A 14,667-nucleotide genomic window follows, 5' to 3' on the forward strand; every position below is an offset into this window, starting at 1 on the left:
GTTTCTGCCGCTCCCGCTTGAAGATTTCCAATATATGTAAACTGTTTGACAAATCAGTAATACTTCATTAGAAGTGTTGAATGTCCACACATTAAAGTAAAATCTTCCAAACCTCACTAATTTTCATAAGCCTATTCCAGATAAGTCTAGCAGCAGCGTACTCTGCTCTCCTAGTACAAAACTATGCATCTTTGGGTATAACGAAATCAAGAAAGATGGAGTATATTACTGTTCATACTTATCCATAGATAGAGTAGATGTGTTAAAGTTTGCTTTATTTTTTAGGGCTCTTTGCTTTCCGCTGTGTTCATAGAACTACAGTATCGGCATTGAAGATTACCATATTTTTTCATTTTATAAAACGCACCGGATTAGACGCACCCAAATTTGAAGGAGGAAAATAGGAAAAAAATAATTTTTACTGTTAAAATGAGGGTCCATCTTATAATCCTAGTGCCTATTATATTAGCTCACCAGGAGTGAGCGGTGGTGGTGGAGTGGCTCAGGAAGGTCACAGGAGGCAGGATAGGTGATTCTGTGGACTTGGAAGAGGGGGTGTCATGCCTCAAGAGGATCAGTGTGCGGAGAGTCGGCGAAACTGTAGGCTCATGGGGTGTCATGGCGGCAGGCACCATTGATCTGCTGGCGGGCTCAGAGGAGGGGGTGTCATGGCTCAAGAGGGTCAGTGTGCGGCAGTGGAGAGACAGCGATACTGTGGCCTCGTGGGGTGTCATGGTGGCGAGCACAATTGATCTGCCAGCTTATTGCGAGGTCAATTGAATCTCCAGCCGTTGACACAATGGACTTCAAAGAAAATGGTTGTGGAGGCAGTGCATGCGCAGATTGATGTGATGACTTTCAAGAAAATGGCTGTGGAGTCCTATCTCCGCCTCCACGGCCATTTTGTTGAAGTCCATCTCATCAACTGCTGGTGATTCAAAACAGCCCACAGTCCGCAGGCAGATCATTGGCGCCCTCCGCCGTGTCACCCCCTACGATCCCTCTGTATCGCTGACCCTGTGCCACTACTGCCACCCCGGTAAGCTATATGCGGTTTGTAAGACATACCCCCCTTTTTCCCCCAGTTTTTCGGGAAAAAAGTGTGTCTTACAAACCGGAAAATATGGTATGTCATACAGAAAATATGGTATGTCGTACAGAACCTGTTTTGATCTTCCAGTACATGATTATGACATGAAATCTAGTTTGTGAGCAAAACTATCATATATTGTGTTTAAGTATCTATCTCCTCCTGGGGAAACTGCATGAAGTCAAAGCAAAACAAACTATAGATCAGAGGTCTCAAACATGCGGCCCATGGGCCGCATGCGGCCCCTCAGGCTGCTTCGTGCGGCTCCCAGGCCTGTGCCCCCGGTGACTATCGCAGCTGGTGCAGGGGCCGCAAGCGCTCTGTGCACAACTATTCCTCCAATGGAAACTGCCTGACCTCAGCTTTTTACCTCTGATTGGCGGATGGCTACGACTGCATTGGAAACGTTGAGCACAGAGAGCTTGACTCTGCGCGCGCAGCGCCGGCAAAACAATCATCTGACATAAATTGCTAACAAGCTGCAGCCCCTGCATCGGCTGCATAGTCACCGGGGGCACGGGCCTGCAGACAGCAAGAAGCAGAGATGAGGCAGCCAAGGGAATGTGAGACAGGTGAGAAGAATGGTGGGGTTTTTTTGTGTGTGTATGTGAAGGACGGCCCATTACCCCCTTAGCGACCTATGACGTACTGGGTACGTCATGGCTCCTGGTACTTAAGGACCCATGACGTACCCAGGTGGCTGCAATCGCTTTGCAAATACCTTAGATTCGGGGAGGAGGGGACCTCAGGAGGGGTGGTGTCTCCTCCCCAGACCTATGGAGACTGTGATTGGCTGACGAACGCCGCTCAGCCAATCATAGCCACTGTAATGATTTAGCCATTGAAAATGGTTGAAACATTGAAATCCAGCCATGATCAGAGCAGCTATAGCACTGATCATTGGCTGAAGCTGGGGGATCGCTGCTTCACCCGCCTTGTGACCGATCTCTCCAATCACTGTGGATCTTGGGCCGGAGACCACTCCCCTCAGCTTCACTCTGGCATCTGTGGAAGCTGAGGAGAATGATTGGTGAGTTATAGCCACTGCCCCCTTTCAGTCGCCGTCACATTACTATAGGATGGTGACATTATTATAGGATGGGGACAAGGTGGGCACATGACTATAGGATGGGGACAAGGCTGGGGACATTACTATAGGATGAGGACAAGGCTGGGGACATTACTATAGGATGGGGACAAGGCTGGGGACATTACTATAGGATGGGGACACGGCTGGGGACATTACTATAAAATGGGGACAAGGTGGGCACATTACTATAGCATGGGGACAAGGTGGGCACCTTACTATAGCATGGGGACAAGGCTGGGGATGTTACTATAGGATGGCGAAATTACAAGGATGGGCACAATACTATTGGATGGGGACATTACTATAGGATGGGGACAAGGTGGGCACATTACTATAGGATGGGGACTAGGATAGGCACATTGCTACAGGATAGGGACATTACTACAAGGGGACAAGAATTGGAAACATTACTATAGGATAGGAATAAGGGTGGGGGCATTACTATAGGATAGGCACATTACTATTGGATGGGGACATTACTACAGGATTGGGACAAGGCTGGGGACATTACTATAGGATGAGGACAAGGTGGGCACATTACTATAGGATGGGGACAAGGCTAGGGACATTACTATAGAATGGGGACAAGGTTGGCACATTAGGATGGGGACATTACTGTAGGATGGGCACATTACTATAGAATGGGACAACTATAGGATGGGGACAGTACAATAGGATGGGCACAGTACTACAGGATAGGGAGATTGCTACAAGGGGACAGGGATGGTGAACATTACTATAAGATGGGGACAAGGATGGACACATTACTACATGATGGGCACATTACGATAATATGGGGACAAGGCTCGGGACATTACTATAGGATGGGGACAAGGATGAGGCACATTACTACCAAATGGAGACAAGGATGGGGAACATTACTATAGGATGGGGACAAGGATGGGGGACATTACTTTAGGATGGGGACAAGGATGGGGAACACTACTGTAGGATGGGGCACAGTACTACAAGATGGGGACAAGGACGGGGAACATTACTATAGGATGGGGACAAGGATGAGGCACAATACTACAATATGGGGACAAGGATGGGGAACATTACTATAGGATGGGGACAAGGATGAGAACATTACTGTAGGATGGGGACTAGGATGGGGCACAATACTACAAGGGGACAAGGATGGGCACATTACAACAAGATGGGGAACATTACTAAAAGATGTTGGCCAAAATTTCTATATAGTGCTAATTGTAATACTATTAGTTACAAGAAAAAAAACAAAAACAACCCTCTAAATAAGGCATGACTTTTTCTTTACCATCAAATTTTTTTATTTTTTTTTTATATTTAAACAAAGAATGTGCACATTTGTTATAATAAACAAGTAAAAAATGTTCAAAACCAGTGATCCAAAGGTGTGTGAAAAAAAAAAATATATATGGTACCAATAAAAATGTCACTTTGTCCTGCAAAGAATGTGCCCCCCCAAATTATTTTTTTTTCCTCTGTGCGGCCCATACACCCAGTCGAGTTCGAGACCCCTGCTATAGATATTAGGAACTTCACAAATATACTGTATGGTGACTTGACAAGGTATTCATACCCTGTGAACTTTTCCCACATTTTTTCACATTACACCCACAAACGTAAATGTTTTTTATTGAGATTTTATGTGATATATCAAGACTAAGTGGTAAGAATTTGTGATTAAAGGAAATGATAAATGGTTTTCCAAATATTTGAAAAATATAAATCTGAAAATTGTGAGGTATATTTCTATTCTGCCCCTTGTAACCTCACATTCCTAAATAAAATCCTGGAATAACCAATTGCCTCCTGAAGTCAACTAAGAAGTAAATTGAACTGACCTGTGTGTAATTGATTCTCAGTCTAACTATAGCTGTTCTATAAAGGCATCAGCTTGTTTTTAGAATATTAGGAATCAAACAGCAACATGAAAACCAAGGCACACACCAGACAGACCAGGTATAAAGTTGTGGAGAAGAGTAAAGCAGGCTTAGGTTATAAAAAAAATAGCCCATTTTCTGAACATCTGTGGCACTGTTCATTCCATCATGTAAAAACCGAGTATGGCACAACTACACACATACCACCTAAACTGCATCTCAAGCAAGGGGGGATCTAAGTAGAGAAGCAGCTAAGTGGCCGATTGTTACTCTGGAAGAGCTGCAGAGATCCACAGCTCAGGTAGGAGATTCTGTCCAAAGGACCACTGTTAGTCATACTCTCCTCAAAAATGGCCTTTATGGAAGAGTGTCAAGAAAAAAACATTTTTGAAAGCAAGTGATAAGAAGTCTTCTTTGCTGTTTGTAAAAAGCCATATAGTGAATGCAGCTAGCATTTGGAAGAAGATATTCTGGTCAGATGAGACCAAAGTAAAGGTTTTTGGACTAAATGTAAAACCCTATATTTGTTGGAAAACTAACATTGCACATCACCCTAAAAACAACATCCCCACAATCAAACATGATGGTGGCCACATCATGCTGTTGGGATGATTTTCTATAGCAGGCACAGGAAAGCTGGTTATAGTTGATGGGACAATGGATTGAGCCAAATTTAAGGCACTTCTGGATGAAAAGAGGATGCAAAATACTTGAGAGTGGGTTGTAGGTTCACCTTCCAGCAGCACAACGACTCTAAACATACTGCAAAAGCTACACTGGAATGGCTTAGATCAAAGCATTCTCTTGTGTATGAATGTCAAAATCACAGTCCAGACCTAAATCCCATTGAGAATCTGTGGCAAGACTTGAAATTTACTGTTCACAGATGCTCTCCATCCTATCTCACTGAGCTAGTTTGAAAAAAGAATGGACAAAAATGTCAGCCTCTAGATGTGCAAAACTATTAGAGACCTACCTCATAAATTGCAGCGATAGGTGGTCCTTAAAAGTATTGAATATGAATACAAATAAATGTCACAATTTTTAAATTGTTAAAATATTTAGAAAGTTTTGTATAATCCTGGAGTCTGATGGTCACTGAAATCTCTGACACATTACAGATTATATGATTATATCAACGTGCAAACACTGTGCTATTTGTAATTAACAATGCAGTGGAGAGAGGAGAAACTTAGTAAGTAATTTATTTATTTTATCATATACGAAAATCACTGATGAAACACTGATGGTAAAAATTGAAAAACAGTGGCCATACAAAAAGAGAAACTCGGACCCTAGTCACTGATGACACTCGTACCATTTTTTGGTGTACGTGAAATATCACCCACATCTGAAAGATGCCTAATCTAGATTTCCTCTCTCTCTCTAAAGGGGGCTTTACACGCTGCGACATCGCTAATGCGGAGTCGTTGGGGTCACGGAATTTGTGACGCACATCCGGCCGCATTAGCGATGCCGTTGCGTGTGACACCGATAAGCGATTTTGCATTGTTGCAAAAACGTGCAAAATCGCTAATCGGCGACATGGGGGTCCATTCTTAAAAATCGTTACTGCAGCAGTAACGAAGTTGTTCCTCGTTTCTGCGGCAGCACACATCGCTGCGTGTGACGCCGCAGGAACGAGGAAGCTCCCCTTACCTGCCTCCCGGCCGCTATGAGGAAGGAAGGAGGTGGGCGGGATGTTACGTTCCGCTCATCTCCGCCCCTCCGCTGCTATTGGGCGGCGGTTCAGTGACGCTTCAGTGACGTTGCTGTGATGCCGCACGGACCGCCCCCTTAGAAAGGAGGCGGTTCGCCCGTCACAGCGACGTCGCCGGACAGGTAAGTATGTGTGATGGCTGTTGTGCGGCACGGGCAGCGATTTGCCCGTATCGCGCAACAGATGGGGGCGGGTACCCACACTAGCGATATCGGGACCGATATCGCAGTGTGTAAAGTAGCCTTAAGGCTTTCCTTACTGTCATTGCCTTGTTAGAAGGTGCTGACTAATTTTCGACATTTGTTATGATAAGGAATTAAATATACACTATGTATAAGGATATATAAAAATATAAAAACTTGTTTATTCAGATAGTGTACAGAGTGCGTAAAATAACTGAAAGAGAATGAAATGTATTTTACAGTAAGAATCACTTTTGTTTACGCTCCTGTTACTCATTTATCCCTGTAATACCAACAATGACCATTTGATGGTGTGATCCAAAAAGCTGAACTCACTGTTTCTGCAGTAGATACTGTAGAAATGCAACTGTTCTTTTTCCTTAAAGCTATTGATTGTCGGCTGTAGACAGACCCTCGAAATGAAGAGTCAAAATTGCATGTAGACATACTGTCTTTTTTTGGTAGTCTGATGAGGAATCGGAGACAAGGTACAGTCTTGTGAATAGTTTCCCTGAAAAGATAAATTACTTTTTATTATTTTTAATACAAAATACAGTTTTAGCTACAATTTAGTGATGAGTGAACACTGCCGTGCTTGGTTAATGCTCGGATGGGCACAACTAGTATACCAAGTATAATGCAAGTCAATGGGGAACTTGAGCATTTTTCCAGAAGATCTTCTGCAAAAATGCTCAAGTTCCCATTGACTTCCATTATAGTCGAGTACTCGAGTCATGCCGATCGGAGCATTAACCTTTGGTTACGAGTACCAAGGACTCGAGCATGGTAGTGCTTGCTCATCACTAGTTACAGTCTGTATGACATATGGTTATGGAAGAGTTTATGTATTTGCAATACTATTATTTCCTAATGTGTGCACAAAGACTTAAAACAACTAGAGTGTGAGGTTTTATGTTCTATTGTATTCCTACTGTTAATGACATGCATGTGATGTCTTTGCCAGTCAGTTTTTGTTATACTTCATATTTGGCTAGAAATGCAAGGCCATGTAACCGATTCAGTCAGTGGTGGCCCTAGACAGAAGAGGGTCCAAGTGCAAGAACAGTATCCTCTTTGTGTCTGTGGAAAAAGCTGCTTAATGATTTGGAGGTGGTAGTGCGCCCCCTTACCTCTTGGGCCCCTGTGCGGCTGCACAGGCTGCACCAATGGTACGTCTGCCACTGGCTTCAGTTATATACTAGGCACAAAGGTCAGGAGCCATTCATGATGATATGACTTATGTGGTCAGTAATTGACAAGATTTATGTTTTGGTTTCAGCAAGGTAAACAGAGACCAGCCAGGGAACAATAGTGATGAAGATGTAGGGGATTAAATTTACTAGGGCTTATTTCTTCTTTTATTTTTATTTCATTGGAAGACATTTGTTTTTAGAATCCCTATAGTGTTAAGCGGGCTTTATACACTGCGATATCGGTCCCGATATCGCTAGGGTGGGTACCCGCCCCCATCTGTTGCGCGACACTGGCAAATCGCTGCCCGTGCCTCACAACATCGCCCAGACCCGTCACACATACTTACCTGCCCGGCGACGTCGCTGTGACCGGCGAACCGCCTCCTTTCTAAGGGGGCGGTCCGTGCGGCGTCACAGCAACGTCACCAAGCGGCCGCCCAATAGAAGCGGGGGGGCGGAGATGAGCGGGACGTAACATCCCGCCCACCTCCTTCCTTCCGCATTGTGGCCGGGAGGCAGGTAAGGAGAGCTTCCTCGTTCCTGTGGTGTCACACGGAGCGATGTGTGCTGCCGCAGGAATGACGAACAACCTCGTTACTGCTGCAGTAACGATATTTGAGAATGGACCCCCATGTCACCGATGAGCGATTTTGCACGTTTTTGCAACAATGCAAAATCGCTCATCAGTGTCACACACAACGGCATCGCTAATGCGGCCGGATGTGCGTCACCAATTCCGTGACCCCAACGATTTCGCATTAGCGATGTCGTAGCGTGTAAAGCCCCCTTTACTGTTATTCGATTTATGCAAGTAGAGATTCTACATCCTTAAACTATAATGCCATGTATGTGAATAGAAAACTGGAGAGACACGCAAGATCCAACAATTTGGAAATCTACATCCTAATAGTATATAGAGTACTTCCGTAGCTCCTGTCCTCAACATAGAAAGTATGGTAATTTCCAGCTCCCAACATTTCTTTCTAATTTCTATATGTATTTGTTTAATTTGTATTGTTGTTCTTATGTTTTCTTTAAACTTTATTTTTCTTGGTTATGGTTTCAAACTATAGTATTTTCAACTAACACTGGTTGTCCTTGATCCAATTAATATTGTAACTTCAGGGACTATTGTATTTTACAGTATGGTGGGATGCTGGGACAATCAAAGAGCAGAAAAATATGTCTGGAGGTTGAAAAAGCAAACACTAAAAATAGAAAGAAAATTCATGACTTCAATGTGAATCCAAACATTCGCTTTTTGTGTCTCTGTGTTCTAAGTGCCAAAAATTAGGTTATTTTAATGTCTCAAATGCTGCATGAATTTTTATGTGATATATAAAAAGTCAATCAATAATGAATTAAGCTGGGAGCCTTGCACATTAGTGACCATGGCATTTACATACTTAACTCTTAAGCAAGATGTAATATTTACAACAGCTATGCCTGGGGTTCCCATGTGTCCCATGTATTCTTGCTACCAGTAAAAACAAGTTAATTGGAGCTACTGTGTATTTCATGGTACTCTATACACATAAAAGATGGCAGCTACTGAGGAAAAAATGAGTACATAGTCTTTATTTCAAATAAAATAGATATAATAATCTTTGAGCTATACCTTTTATGTCATTGACTCAAAAATTCTCTTTAGCTGTTATAGATTTTCTGGGAAGTTGGATAACAATCAACACAAATAGCATTACATCCCTCATAGGGTTTTTTGGTGGCAATGCCTAGTTTTTGCACCTATACAAGAGTATGTGATATATGATTGCATAAGTGCGGCTTTGCCTCCTAGGGAAATCAAATGAGAATCAGTATGAGAGATACTATACTGTATAAAAGTTTGAGACAGGTGTCAGAAAAAATGCTGCCAAGTAAGAATGCCTAAAGAGGTTTTCCACTACTTTGACATTGATAGCCTATCTCTAGGATAGGTCATCAATGTCTCATCGACCGGGGTCTGACACCCTGCACCCCCAATCAGCTGGATAGGCCTTCAATGTCAAAGTAATGGACAACTGTGCTGCTCCGGCTCAGACTGGGATGCTCGGATCCGGGGTGGTCGTGGCTCGAGGGGTCCGGACCCGGGCTCAGCTAACACTCAGATCCTTAAAAAGGGGATATTTACAGGGGAGAAATTTGTGATGCCACCTGCGAGTTGCCGTATTGGGAGTACCGCCCCTGCTGGAGGGAGTACCGGGGCAGATGGTGTGGGGCAGCAAAGTGTCCGTCCCTCCGCAGGTAGGGATGGCCATGGACTCTGGGGTTTTCGTGGATTCCTTGGGAGGACAGGGTGCAGGGGTCAGGGTACTCACTGCGGTAGCCGTGGTGCTGAATGAGGATTATAGAGTGACGCACACACTGTGGTAAACCAAAGTCTCTGTGTACCATTGCCACTGCGGGGAGCCCGTCCAGGTGTCCGCTCCTGCCGGTGTCACTTGGTAATCTGGACCCTGCCTCCGTGCACAATTTTAGTTGTCTTTTGTGGCCCCTTGGCTTGAAGCTGTTAGGGCCCCGCTACCTATGTGTAGTGTAGCTGTGCTCTTGATGGCTGGCACTTGGGTTTTCAGTGGGTTGCTTTATATGGAGAACCCTATCCCCCGCATTGTGCTGATGCCTTCAATCTCTGAGCTCTCAGGAAAGTTCATGAAGATAATCTCCCTCCAAGGTTAATTATCAGGACGTTGAATTGGTTCCTGACCTAGGGTTCTGTACCCCGTTGTGCTTGGTACCGGTCAGTTCTTTTAGTTTTCTGATGCCGACAGTCCTCCAAGACTATGTCTGTCGCACCCTTTTCCAATGTTACTGCTACTGGTCCCCGACTCCTGTGGTCCCGGACCACCGTCTGCGACCCAACCTTGGTCTCACTCACCGGGAGCTACTACTCCCAGCCCCTCACTCTTTGAGGGCTAACTCTCGATTCTCTCTTCCTCCCTCCCACCAGTCTGCCTAACCCCTAGGTGGGTGGCCCTACTCTAGGTTGACCATCCCACTGGTGTGTGTGACAGGTTTGATGTGAGGTGTGGTTAGGATTTGTAGTGCTGATGGTGTGACACCGGTTATTGGGAACCTGGAACCATGGGGTTGGGTCTAGCACCCTGGGGAACAGGATGTAGTTCCCTGTAGCACCCTGATATAGTCAGGCGTGCTACAGATGCAACGAGCACTGCTAAAACCCCAGCAACAGTCAGGAGTTCGCATTTGTTCCATCTGCAGCACTGGACCAGGTAATTAAGTGGAGCATGTCCGCATCTATTCTTCCGTTGTTCATTACGGATTCAGTGTAGACTGAGCCTTAATAGTTTATTATTATCAATTAGCAAAATGCAAAATGAATGAACACAAGAAAACTTGAAATCAACTCAATATTAAGAGTGACCACCCTTTTCCTTCAAAACAGCATCAAATCTTCCAGGTATACTTGCACGCAGTTTTTGAAGTAACTTGGCAGGGAGGTTGTTTCAATAAACTTGGAGAACTAAGCACGGATCTTCTGTTAATGTAGGCATGCGTAAATCCTTTCATTTCTCCATGTAATCCCAGACAGAATCAATGTTAAGATCAGGGCTCTGTGGTGGTCATATAAACAATTCCAGTTTTCTGTGTTCTTTTTTATTCTGAAGATTGTTCTTAATTACATTGGCTGCATGTTTGAGGTCATTTTGCTGATACAGAATACTAGTTGCTGCCAGTTCTGTGCTGATGGCACTTCTCAACATCCTCTAATTTTGAAGGGAAGTAAGTAGGAATGGGCATACCTGAACTGAAAAGTTCAAGATCCGTATCGGACAACTAGTGCCTGTGCATAGACCCCTTGTTAGTGTTTGGGTTTGGCCAACTGGATAAAAACGTAAAAAAAAATGCAGCAAAATGGGAGTTAAAGCAGGACAGTTATACTTACCGACTCTCTGAACAGCTGTCACACTGCACCCGAGCATATTCACTGCTTCACCTGCCCACCCTCTGTGACAGTGGCTGTGATTGGTTGCAGTCAAACTGTTGACGTTCTGGTGTCTGTGATTGGTTGTGGACACCCTAGCTGTCTGGTTCCCCAAAGTAGAGTGTAATAAATAAATAATTGGAATTAAAGCGTAGGGTCACCCGTATTTTGATACCCAATGCAGATAAAGTAGGCTGCAGCCCCCACCTGTGTGCATTATCTTGGCTGTGTATCATAATACGAGGTACCCCAATGCAGCTTTTTTTTAAATAATTTAAATAAAATAACCATGGGCTTCCTCAGCCTGAGAATATCAGCCCCCAGCTGTCTACTTTGTCTTGGCAGCGTATCAATATTGGGGGGACCGCATGTCGTTTTTTTAAACTATTTATTTAAATAATTTTAACCCCTTTATGACGGCCGTACGGATTAAAATGGTTAAGATGGTGGAAAGAAAAAAGTGAATAGCGTCCCTCAGCATCAGAAAATCTCTGGGGTGTCAGCTATCAAGGGTAGCTGAGACCCTGGAGATCACGATTCCGGTTGTTTTTTTGTGGTCCCTGGTCACGTGATCATTGGTATACACCGTATAAAGATGATCACTTTACAATAAATGGTGGCACTGGTATAAAATGATTTATCTCCCACCTGGCATTATCAAACATGTCAGATGGGAGCTAAATCTCCTCCACCGGTCCCCTCGGTGTCGCCAAAGTGTCCCCCCAACCCCCAACCACCTCTCAATCTTCAAGGATGGTGGTGCATGTGTGGAGCGCCAACCACATTCATCCTCCTCCTATGATTTCTGTTGCATGTGACATGTCATATACAACAGAAAACTCCTCCCCAGATCCAGCCCGGTCACCCCCTATAACCCAACCAGTATTCCCAGGTGTCCCCGTTACCTGTTGCAGCGTTGATCCCCCGTGATCTCTCCTTCTTCACAAAAGATGTCGGCAGCATGCGCAGAGCTGTCAGCCGGCTTCCTGCGTTCAGTGAGACGCTGAGCTCACTGCCGCTCATACTGGCATGTTGTAGACCAGGGGAGAGTGAGTGCAGTACCCTCACATGGAGGGTCTGCACTTCCAGGAAATGGGTTATATGTTCCCTGAGCGTGCCCCCCATATTCTGGAATGAGGTTACTGCAGGTCACTCTGCCTTCGGTTGGACTGGGGCAGTGTGAGTGCAGCATTCTCAGGTCACTGCAGCCACACTCCTCTCATGGAGGGTCTGCACTTCCAGAGAGTGGGAAATACATTATCTGAGCGTGCCTCACATATTCTGGAAGGTTCAGAATCGTCGTGGCACCTCCAAAATGGATTACGGTGGACCAAATCTTTTTTTTTCTTTTCAATAAATTGGTGAAAGAGGTAATGTGTTGGGGAGCGTTTTTTCAAATAAAAAATGTTTTAGTTATTTATTTTTTTTATTGACAGTTAGTTATGTCGGGTATCTGATAGATCCCGAGATATTGCTAACCGTTGGGCTTGATGCCAGGTGACATTACAGCTGGTATCAAACCCTTATATAACCCCATTTGCCACCGCACCAGGGCAACGAGATGAGTTGGGGTGAAGTGCCAGGGTTGGTACATCTAATGGATGCGCCACTTCTGGGGCGGCTGCGGCTTGCTATTTTTAGGCTGGTAAGTGCCAAATAACCATGGCTCTTCCCACCCTGAGAATACCAGACCCCAGCTGTCAGCTTAATCTTGGCTGGTGATCCAATTTGAGGGGGGGTAATTTTGGATTACCAAACAAGGTGAAGCTGCTAGCTGTAGTCTGCAGGCTGCAGCCATCTGCTTTACCATAGCTGGCTATCAAAACTGGGGAGGGGGGACCCCACGTCATTTTTTTTAACTATTTATTTATTTTTTTGGCTAATTACAAGTCTGAGCCCCCTTTAGTGCCACATGAAAGTCACTAAAAGGTGCCAGCTTAGAATATTCAAGGGGTGGGATATTACATATGTGTTTGACATCCATCCATCCATCCTAGCTTTTTAGGCTATGTACACACGATCAGGGTAGCGTTTTGGACGCAGACTGTTTTTGCTGCATACATAACGCTGCGTTGTGCAGTACAAGCACAGTGGAAGGATTTTTTTAACTCTCCTGCCCACTGTGCTTCTTTTCTCTGCAGCATAAACTGACATCCAGCGTGGCTTCCTGAGCCTCAGCATGTCAATTTCTGCTGTAGAGATGAGAGTGTTCTACACAGGGAGAATATAGCTAAAGTCCACAGCAGGCTGAACCCTGATTATGGGCATGGGCAGCTGTGTTCTGCCATGTGCAACACTCAGATCTCTGCAGGAGGGCTGGCACTGTGTACTAGATGCGGTTTCGTCGGATCATGGGCACAAAAGTGAGAAATTTGGTGCTACCGCAACATTTTTGGGCAGTACCTGTAGATTCAAAATGCTCACTATATCCCTGAATAAAATCCTTGAGGGGTCTAATTTAGAAAATGGCGTCATTTGTGGGGGTTTCTGCTGTATAGATACCCTAGGATCCCTGCAAATGAGACATGGTGCCCGCAATTCATTTCAGCTTTTCCAAAATTCAAATTGTGCTCCTTCCGCTCCAAGCTCTACAGTTTCTCCAAACAGAGATTTTTGGCCACATGTGGGATATCCCTGTACTCATAAGAAATTTGATAACAAACTGTAGAGTCCACTTTTTGGTGCTTCCTGTTGAAAAAATGAGAAATTTGGTGCTAAAACAACATATTTGTGAAAAAAATAAAAATTTTCAATATGAAGCCCTAATGTTATCAAAATCTGTGAAGTACCTAACAGTTCTATATTCCAAAATGGGGTCACTTGTGGGAGGCTTCTGCTGTTTAGATATCTTAGGGGCCCAGCAAATGCAACATGGTGCCTGTAATCTACAGTATTTCAGCCACATTTGTGTTCCAAAATTCAAATATAGCTCCTTCTGTTTCGGGCCCTCCTATTTGTCCAAACAGAGGTTTCTGACCACATGTGAGGTAACATATTTTGGAGTCCATATTGTTGTGCTATTTCTTCTAAAAGTGAATAAATTGGGGCTAAAACTAAATTTTTAGGTAAAATGATAATTTTAGTTTTTTTTCATTCCACATCGCTTTAGGGCCTGTGAAGCACATGAAGGGTTAGTAAACGTTATTAGATGTAGTTTTTTGTGTACTTTGCGGGGTACAGTATTTAGATTGGTGTCTCTTTTGGGTATTTTCTGTCACCTAGGCCTCTCAAAGTCACTTCAAATGTGATGTGGTCCCTAAAAAAATTGTTTTGTAAATTTTGTTGAAAAAATGGGAAATTGCTGATTAACTTTGAACCCTTCTAACATCCTAACCTACCAAAATTTAGTTTCAAAAATTGTGCTGATTAGTGATGAGCGAGTACTAAAAAGCTCGGGTGCTCGAGGCTCGGGCCGAGCATCCCAAGATACTCGTGTACTCGGCCCGAGCACCGAGCCCAATGTTATCCTATGGGAGACCCGAGTATTTTTCTGAAATGACCCCCGGCAGCATGTAGAAACCCTAAAAATGTCACAAAAGTCTCAGAAGAGTGCTCAAATGACATGGCAACAGCATGGGGAA

At 44.3% G+C, this 14,667-nt stretch overlaps 1 protein-coding gene across 1 annotated transcript in view; it reads right to left on the minus strand.

Annotated features, from left to right (window-relative positions):
* The window catches only part of LOC142312151 (melanopsin-B-like), a 353,734-nt gene that overhangs the window by 103,330 nt on the left and 235,737 nt on the right, over positions 1–14,667 (minus strand). Inside the window, exon 8 of the mRNA XM_075351056.1 lies at positions 6,287–6,461. Within this exon, the coding sequence (XP_075207171.1) occupies positions 6,287–6,461 (175 nt within the window). The remainder of the gene's footprint in view (positions 1–6,286; positions 6,462–14,667) is intronic.

Source organism: Anomaloglossus baeobatrachus, chromosome 1, assembly GCF_048569485.1.
Source record: "Anomaloglossus baeobatrachus isolate aAnoBae1 chromosome 1, aAnoBae1.hap1, whole genome shotgun sequence".
In the NCBI taxonomy this organism is placed as follows: domain Eukaryota; kingdom Metazoa; phylum Chordata; class Amphibia; order Anura; family Aromobatidae; genus Anomaloglossus; species Anomaloglossus baeobatrachus.